Source organism: Mobula birostris, chromosome 1, assembly GCF_030028105.1.
Source record: "Mobula birostris isolate sMobBir1 chromosome 1, sMobBir1.hap1, whole genome shotgun sequence".
Taxonomy (NCBI): Eukaryota; Metazoa; Chordata; class Chondrichthyes; order Myliobatiformes; family Myliobatidae; genus Mobula; species Mobula birostris.
This window is the reverse complement of record NC_092370.1, coordinates 77,453,634-77,463,375: the sequence shown is the minus strand read 5'-3', so window position 1 is coordinate 77,463,375 and position 9,742 is coordinate 77,453,634. Positions and strand designations below refer to the sequence as shown.

At 41.5% G+C, this 9,742-nt stretch overlaps 1 protein-coding gene across 4 annotated transcripts in view; it reads right to left on the bottom strand.

The window, feature by feature from the left end:
* Positions 1–866: 866 nt before the first annotated feature.
* Positions 867–9,742, bottom strand: part of psma8 (proteasome 20S subunit alpha 8) — a 36,800-nt gene continuing 27,924 nt past the window's right edge. For 2 of the 4 annotated variants that reach the window (XM_072257743.1, XM_072257714.1), the window contains 2 exons: positions 7,389–7,451; positions 867–2,822 (listed from right to left, as the gene is read on the bottom strand). In XM_072257743.1, coding sequence (XP_072113844.1) covers positions 2,730–2,822; positions 7,389–7,451 — 156 coding nt within the window. In that variant the 3' untranslated portion in view covers positions 867–2,729. Of the gene's footprint in view, positions 2,823–3,302; positions 3,399–7,388; positions 7,452–9,742 lie in introns of those variants that run through there. The other 2 variants (XM_072257733.1, XM_072257723.1) reach the window with 2 other exon arrangements.

Sequence of the window (9,742 nt, the reverse complement as noted above, 5' to 3'; positions counted from 1 at the left end):
GTATGGCTAGATTTGGAACTGTTTTATTGCTGTATTTATTATTAGTATTTCTTACTCTGAGTTTCACACAAACAAGGAACTTCATGTGCACTGGTATACATGACACCAAACTGATCTGATCTCGGACACCCATGCAGCTAAGTGTTGCTTCAAAGGGAAATGCAATATCTGGACCGAGCCCATGGAGGATGGTGTGTTAGTTTAAGGAGAATAGCGCATCCCTCTGCCCATATACAATTAGGTTAGAAGAAACTGTAGGTAAGAAGGGGCTAGATTTCTGCTTCCTCTTTGGAAGTGGCTCATTTTGGAAGCAGTCTACCTGACCCTGCTTTTGGACACTTAACTCACACTGGACACTTATAACTTGATTTTAACTGTCATGTGGCTGTTGCGTTTTACTATTTATTGTTACGTTTATTATTTAGTGTTGCATTTATGTTGTGATTGCACTGCTCCTGGGAAACGCTGTCTCATTCTGCCCTGCAGAGCGGAAGTACGGTTAGAATGACAATAAAGTTTTTTGAATCCAGTGTGACCCCCAATCAAGGCTGTTTTTGCCTGCTGTAATATTGCCTGCTTTGAGCACATTGCAGACTTGAAACTTCATTCCAGTTGTGCACACACCTTCCACTGGCAGCTTTATGCTCACATGCATATATTAACAGCTTCAAGCAAGAAGTTCCTCCCCCCCCCCCCAAAAAAATAAGTGCTCGAGCCAAGAATCACACCTCACAATGACACCTTGCCTTCGGGAACTGAAGAGTTCCCTTCAAAGTTAGCAGTCATTCAGAACATGCAGTAATTTCACATTGCCTATTCATCTATCACTTATCAAACTGCACAAATGACTTTAAAGAACACAAAGAGAAATTTCAAAATCTGCCCCAGAGTTTATTTGGTGTTCTCAAGTAGAATTCTTTTTTTTCCAAACCAAGGCACAACTGTAACAATAACCTCAACTATGCAAAGGAAAAAGTCTAACTAAATTAACATCTCAGGAAAGGTAACTAAGAACACATGAAATCAAATAGCTTATTTGCAAGATACAAAATACTAAACACTTTTGTAAACAACTTTGTACTTTGTCTTGACATGCTTTAGTGTTGTCATAGTGTTGTCCTGCATGTCTTACAGTTAATGACAGTGCTTTGGGCAAGCACTGATTATCCTGCCATTGGAGTCTTTTTTTGTGCCATGTAAACGTTTTTTCAAAACAGACTGCTGGTTGCCCATTTGTGCAGCACCTTTAAGTATTAACGTCCAAAGCAGGTTCACAGAGGCATCTGTTTCCTCAAGGGGAACTGTTTCCTTTTACCCATATTCTCCCTGATCTACAACAACTCAGTTAAGCAGTATTGTGAAATTTTTACTCCTCTTTTCCTCAAGACTCCCCCATGTTCTGGCAACCCATCCCACTCTCAAATCTCCTCCATCTCTACAACCTCCTGAGATCTCTACACCAGCAGTCCAAATATAATTATTCTATCATAAGCAGTTGTGTCACAGCTTTAGACTTGTGTTTCTGAATTTTCCTATTCACTTTCATGTAACTTCTTAAAACCCATTTCAATCAAGCTTTAGTTCATCTTGCATAATATTCAAGGGGAACAACATTAGTTTTGGTTTAATGATATTGTGAAACTCCTTGGGTTGTTTGGTATTTCTGACAGGGTTACATTGATTGTTTCACATTGGACCATGTCAACATTTCCAGCAGGTTAATTTCTTGTCTCTCAACAAAAAAAAAATCACAGTGGAGTAAGAGGTCAGACACAGAGTGAAGATGTCTCAAAGTTTTAGGGCTCAAGATCACAATTTTTATTTTGGTGAGTAAATGTGAAATTGGACATGGTGCATCTATTACGTCAACTCTTCACAATGTATTTAATGGCCAAGAAAATCCTTTATTTCAAGGGGCACAACATTAGTTTTGGTTTAATGATATTCTTGTGAAACTCATTATTTAATGGGTTATTGTGAATGTATTTAATGGGCCAGTTTTTCCTCCCTCAGTTTGAAATTGGTTTGTGCCAGACTCACCTACAATTCACTCAAGGAAATATTTATTCTTGACAGGATACTTAACTGCAAAAGCACTGCTGCCCTTCTTCCTCATGTAAAGTTTTGTAGGGGGAGGAGCTCAGCATGGAACCTTGCTCTGCCTAACTCAGAGACAGAGCATCAAAATTCAATGTATCCACCACCTCCTCCCAATTCGAACCATGAGCCATTCACATAAATGACAAGACAGTAACAACTCATTCCCCCACCTTTCATTTCTGTTCAAGACTTTTGATCCAGGGCTATTATTCATGCAAACTAGGGAAAACTGTACCCATACCATATCTTAGCATTGCTAATGAAAGCAAATATAATTAACATTAACTACGATAACCTGGTAACTATACAGTTAAACTATCTTGCCATCCCTTTCAATTCCAACTTCACAACTGAGTAAATGTGGATCCCAGTGTTGTTTAGATGAAGGAAGGTTCATTGCTGACCAGGTTCTTAAAGCATTTCTGTTAGTACCTTGGTGGCAGCTTCACTCATTGCTCCAGTCAGAAGCACACAAAGCACAAGGAAAGGAGGATCAGGGAAGTGGGAAAAACCCATCAGGAGGGAACATTCAGCCTTTTAATACTTTGTATCCCGCCATGGAGCTTTAAGTGGTTGTAAACTAATGTCTATTTGCAGCATCAATATTACTGTTTGCACACATTCCACAATTAGGTTTTCTTCTGTTTCTTTTTCTCAGCCTCCTCCTCTTTTTCCTTCTCAATTTCCGCGACAAGTGACTCGATTTCTTTCGCATCTAGGAGCTGTAATGGAGGAAAACTGATATTTCAGTGGCAAATGGACAGAGCATCTTTAACTTTGCAACATTATATACAAGTTTCACTGTTTCCTTAAGTACCAAATCACATCTGTAAACCTCCACATCATTTTTCCCTCTAAAGTGCTGGCACTGCAGAAAAATTAGGAGACAGGTCCAGTAATACAGCATGGAACAGGCTCTTCTGCCCAATTTGTCCATGCTGACCATATGGTTCTCAACAATCTATGTTCCTGTTTGGCCCATATTCCTTAATCACTATCCACAAAATTATCCAAAATAGATTGCATCTACCTCAACCACTTTCTCTGGCAGCTCGTTCCATATGCACTACCTCTGCATAAGTAATTGCCCTTCAGGTCACTTTTACATTTCTCTGTACATCTGAACAGACACCAAAATGTTAGTGTACAAAGCAGTGGTAATCCCAATGCTCCTGTATGCATCAGAAACCTGGACAACATACCGATGACATCTGAAGGCACTTGAAAAGTTCCATCAACACTGTCTTCGAAACTTCTTAAATATCAGCTGGGAAGATAGAAGAACCAACGTCAGCGTGCTAAATGAAGCAAAAACAAGAAGCATTGAAGCCTACGTCATCAGGAACCAACTAAGATGGAGCGGTCATGTTGTTTGGATGAAAGACAAACGTCTGCAGAAACAAATCTTCTACTCCCAGCTTAAAGAAGGCAAACGTAAAAGAGGCTGACAACAGAAGAGATTCAAAGACGTCTTAAAAGCCGACATGAAGAAATGTAACATCGGCATCAACAATTGGGAAACCGATGCCAAGGACAGGAAACTCTGGCAAGTCATCATCCAAGAAGGAACAGCAACTTTCGAAGCCAACAGATGTGCAGAATTAGAAGAAAAGAGAAGAAAATGGAAAGAGAGGCAGCGACAACCAAAGCCCAATCTGCCATCTGGAACTACCTGTCCTGAATGCGGAAAAACTTTCAAAGCCAAGATTGGACTCATAAGCCACTTGAGAGCCCATAAATAGATCAACAGAATGAAGACCATCATCCTCGACCTCCAGGGATAGCCACCACAACGACGACATCTCTCACCTTAAATCTTTGCCCTCTGGTTTTTAATTCTTCTCTGAGAAAGACTGCATTCACCTCTCTATAAGTCTCATGATTTCATACAGCCTCAGTCTCCTGTGTATCATGGAATAAAGTCCAAGCCTGTACAACCTCTCCCTGGCTTCATTAATTTCAAGTCAAGCATAAGAAAACAAATGATCAGAGATAACCTTCCACTGCAGATCTAAATTCCTTTGGACCATAAGGCATAGAAGCAGAATTAGGCCAGTCAACCCATCAAGTCTGCTCTGCCAATCCATCATGGCTGATCCCGGATCCCAATCAACCCCATACACCTGCCTTCTCATCATATCCTTTGATGCCCTGACCAATCAGGAAATTGTCAACTTCCACCTTAAATACACCCACAGACTTGGCCTCCACTGCAGTCCGTGGCGGAACATTCCACAGATTCACAACTCCCTAGCTAAAAAAAAAGTCCTCCCTTCCTCTCTTCTAAAAGGTCACCCCTTCAGAAATATCCTCTCCACAGTCACCTTACCTACTTCTTTCAACATTCGGTAGGTTTCAATGAGATCCCCACACATTCTTCTAAATTCCAGTGAGTACAGGCCTAAAGCTGCCAAACATTCTTCATGTGTTAACACCTTCATTCCAGAATCATCCTCATGAACCTCCTCTGGACTTTCTCCAATGACAGTACATCCTTTCTAAGATAAGTGGCCCAAAACTGTTGACAACATTCCAAGTGTGGCCTGATTAGTGAATTATAAAGCTTCAGCATTATCTCCTTTTCTATTCTATTCCCCTTGAAATAAATGTCAACATTGCATTTGCCTTCTTTACCACACACTCAACCTGCAAATTAACCTTCTGGAAGTCTTGCATCAGAACTTCCAATTCCCTCTGCACCTCTAACGTTTGAACCTTCTCCCCAGTTAAATAATAGTCCGCACTATTAATCCTTTTACGAAAATGAATCATCATATTTCCCAACACTGTATTCCATCTGCTACTTTTTTTTTTACCCATTCTTCCAATTTGTCTAAGAGCTGCTGTAATTGCATTGCTTCCTCAGCGCTACTTACCCCTCCATCCACCTTTGTATCATCCACGAACTTTGCCACAGGGCCATCAATTCTATTATCCAAATCATTGACAAACAATGTGAAAAGTAGTGGGCCCAATACTGACCTCTGAGGAAAACCACTAGTCACTGGCAGCCAACTAGAAAAGGACCCCTTTATTCCCACTTGCTGCCTCTTGCCTGTCAGCCATTCCTCTATCCATGCCAGTATCTTTCATGTAACGCAACAGTACTTGATCTTGTTAAGCAGCCTTGTGTGTGGCACCTTATCAAATACCTTCTGAAAATGCAAGTAAATGACATCCACTGCCTCTCCTTTGTCCACCCTGCATGTTACTTTTGAGGTACTCTAACAAATTCCTAAGACAAGATTTCCCTTCACAGAAACCATGCTGACATTGACTTATTTTACCATTAGTCTCCAAGTACCCCAAAACCTCATCCATAATAATAGACTCCAACACTTTCCCAACCACTGAGGTTAGGCTAACCGGCCTATAATTTCCTTTCTTTTGCTTTCCTCCCTTCTTAAGGACTGGAGGGATGTTTGCAATCTTCCAGTCCTCTGGGACTACGTCAGAATCAAGTGGTTCTTGAAAGATCATGACCCAATGCATCCATTATCTCTTCAGCAACCTCCCTCTGGATTCTGTTCATCTAGTCCAGGTGACTTATCCATCTTATGACCTTTCAGTTTGCCGAGCACTTTTTCCTTTGTAATAACAATGGCACCCACTCCTGCTCCCTGACACTCACAGACCTTTGGCACACTGCTAGTGTCTTCCACAGTGAAAACAGATGCAAAGTACCCATTAAGCTCATCCATTTCTTTGTCCCTGATTACTACCTCATCAGCATTATTTTCCAGTGGTCCAACATCAGCTCTCACCTCCCTTTTATTCTTTATATAACTGAAAGAACTTTTAGTATCCTGCTTTATCTTATTGGCTAGTTTTCCCTTATATTTCATCTTTTCTCTTATAGATTTTTTAGTTCTCTTTTGTCAGATTTTTAAAGCTTGCCAATCATCCACTTCCCACTCACTTTTGCTACCTGATATGCCCTTTCCTTGGCTTTTATACAGTCCTTAACTTCCCTTCTCAGCTATGGTTGTCCACCCCTGCTATTTGAGAACAACTACTTCTGTGGGACATATCTCTCCTGCGTCTTGTGAACTATTGTCAGAAACTTCAGCTACCTCTGATCTGCCTTCATCCCCACCAGTACCCTCTTCTAATCCACCTGGGCAAGTTCCTGTCTCATGCCTCTGTAATTCCCTTTATTCCACTGCATCTGACTTATGCTTCCCCCTCTCAAATTACAGTACGAATTCAATCATTATAATCACTGTCTCCTAAGGATTCCTTTATGTTAAGCTCCCTGATAAGATCTGGGTTATTACACAACACCCAATCCAAGATAGCCTTTCCCCGAGTAGAATCAAGCATAAGTTGCACTAAAAAGCCATCTTATACGCATTCAACAAATTCCCTCTCTTGTGATCCAACACCAAACTGATTTTTCCAATCCCTTTATAACATGCCTTTGCAACACACATAAAAATTGCTGGTGAACGCAGCAGGCTAGGCAGCATCTATAGGAAGAGGTACAGTCAACGTTTCGGGCTGAGACCCTTCGTCAGGACTAACTGAAAGAAGACATGCCTTTTCCATCTTCCTTTGCAATGTCAACCCCACTTCTTGGCTACTCATTGGAGGCCTATATAAATTCTGCATAATGTTTTTTTTTAATCCTTGCAGTTTCTCAACTCCACCCACAAAGATTCAACGTTCTTACTGTTTTGCGTTACCATCTGATATAGAAGGGCTGCTGTACAGGATCAGAAAAAGCTGCAGGAAGTTGCAAATTCAGCAAAAGCTACCAAAGGCACCAGCCTACCCCCCACCCTCCAGCATCGAAGACATCTTAAAGAGGCGATGTTTCAAAATGGCAGCATTCATCATTAAGGGTCCCCATCACCCAGGATATGCCTTCTTCTCATTGTTATCATCAAGGTGGTGGCACAGGAGCCTGAAGAAACACACTCCACAGTTTATGAACAGCTTCTTCCCCTTCGCCGTCAGATTTCTAAATTGAAAATGAATCCATATACATTTTTTCCCTCTTTTTGCACTACTTATTTAATTTTTTATATGTACTTATTGTAATTTTTTAAAATTATGAATTGCAATACATTATTGCTGCAAAACAACAAATTTCAATACATATGCCAGTGATATTAAACCTGATTCTGATCTGCAAAATCTTGTGATCTAAACTGAGCATTTCCGCTTCCAGACTGCAGTGTTCATCTGTATAAACAAAACTCCAAAATAGCAAATTCATTTTTGTTTCTTTGCACAGATAATGCAGGACCTAAACACACCGCAAACAAGCTACTTCTTAAACTTACCTTCAAGACCTGATTCCTTCGAATTATGGCCAGCTCAATGTTTTTCCCACCAGACTGTACTACCTAAAAAAGATATTACAAACAGGTCACAAAAAAAAGCAATAGATAAAATGTCACAGCACCATTTGACTCACAAGTCAATGCTGGCTCCCTGTAGAGCAATACTCTCAGCCCTATTTTGTTCTATTCCCACATGTTTATTTCCTTCAACTGCTGGCCCAATTTTCTTTAAAATAAAAGATCATCTCTGCTTCCACCAGTCTCACAGGCAAGTTCCAGAGTATCACTTAGTGTTAAGTCATTTTCCTCTGCCACATCTCAGCCAAGAACACGTGGAGCTTTTGTCCCCTGAGCTAGAGACTGGGATGCAATCTTGACCTTGGATGGAGTGTGTGTGGAGTCTGCACGTTCTCCCTGTTACCACACAGGTTTCCTTCTGGGTACTCCACTTCACTTCTACATCCCAACAACATGGGGGTTTGTGGGTTAAAATTGTCTCTACTGTGACAGAATCCAGGGAGAGTTGATGAGAACATGGGGAAAATTAAAGCAATATTAATGTAGGATTAGTGTAAATGGATGGTTGACAGCACCGACTTGGGTCATGGGGCCAGATCCTGTGCTGTGTTTCTCTATCAATCTACCAGTTTAGTTAATTTTTACCATCAGCTAATGTTAACAACTTGGTCCATCATGTCTGCACCTTATACATCTATCAAAAATCTGTACACAACCACAGCTCCAAGCAACAAAAACCTCAGCATTTCCAAGCCAATGTTGCAGTTAAGATCTGTCAGCACTAAACCCAATTCTGGTGGATCTCCTCTCAACTCTGAAAAAGTCCATCATATATCCAGTTTAGTGATCCTAACTGGACACAATACCCAAGTTCTCTAAAGCCTCACTCTCAGTAACCTCCATTCAGCAACTTGCATTTGCTCCACCATTCCATTCTATCATGAGTGTTCTTTTAGTTCAATGCCATTGTCCTGCATTAACCTCATACTCCTTGATTCTTTATATTGAGGATTTACAAGGCATTGGTCACACCATATTAGAAGCAGATTCTGGCCCCATATCCAAGAAAGGGCATACTGGCATTAGAGAGGGTGAGGAGCAGGAAGGGTCACGGGAAGGAAAAAGTTAACGTATGAGGAACATTTGATTTCTCTAGATTGAATTGAATTGCACTGAATTTATTTCTTACATCCTTCACGTATATGAGTAAAAATATTTACGTTATGCCTCCATCTAAATGCGCAATCAGTAATTTATAATAAATAGAACAGTTAATGTAATATAGAGTACACTCAAATCAGCACGAGTTCATCAGTCTGATGGCCTGGTGGAAAAAGCTGTCCCACAGCCTGTTGGTTCTGGCTTTTGTGCTACAGTACAACTTCCTGGATGGTAGCAGCTGGAATAGATTGTGGCTGAGATGACTTAGGACCCCAATGATCCTACGGGCCCTTTTTACACACCTGTCCTTGTAAATGTCCTGAATAATGAGAAGTTCACAACTACAGATGCGCTAGGCTGTCCACACCACTCTCTGCAGCGTCCTGCGATTAAGGGAGGTACAGTTCCCATACCAGGCAGTGATACAGCCAGTCAGGATGCTCTCAATTGTGCCCCTGTAGTAAGTTCTTAGAATTTGGGGGCCCGTACCAAACTTCCTCAACTGTCTGAGGTGAAAGAGGCACTGTTGTGCCTTTTTCATCACACAGCTGGTGGGTATAGACTACGTGAAGTCCTCGGTGATGTGGATGCCAAGGAACTTAAAACTGTTTACCCTCTCAACCCCAGATCCATTGATGTCAATAGGGGTTAGCCAGTCTCCATTCCTCCTGTAACCCAGCTCCTTTGTTTTTGCAACATTGAGGGAGAGGTTGTTTTCTTGACACCACTGTGTCAGACAGATGACTTCTTCCCTTAGGCCACCTTGTTATTGTTTGAAATAAGGCCACTCAACGTAGTGTTGTCGGCAAATTTAATTAGCAGATTGGAGCTGTGGGTGGCAATACAGTCATGGGTATACAGGGAGTAAAGGAGGGAACTCAGTACGCAGCCCTGAGGGGCTCCTGTATTGAGATTCAGAGGGCTAGAGGTGAGGAAGCCCACTCCTACAACCTGCTGGTGATCTGACAGGAAGTCCAGGATCCAGCTGCACAGGGCAGGGTCAAGGCTGAGGTCTCTGAGCTTCTTGTCGAGTCGGGATGGAACTATGGTGTTGAATGCCAAACTGTAGTCCAAGAACAGCACTCTCACATAAGCATCCTTCTTCTCCAGATGTGTAAGGACGGTATGTAGAGCAGGGGCTATTGCATCATCTGTCGATCAGTTGTGTCAGTAGG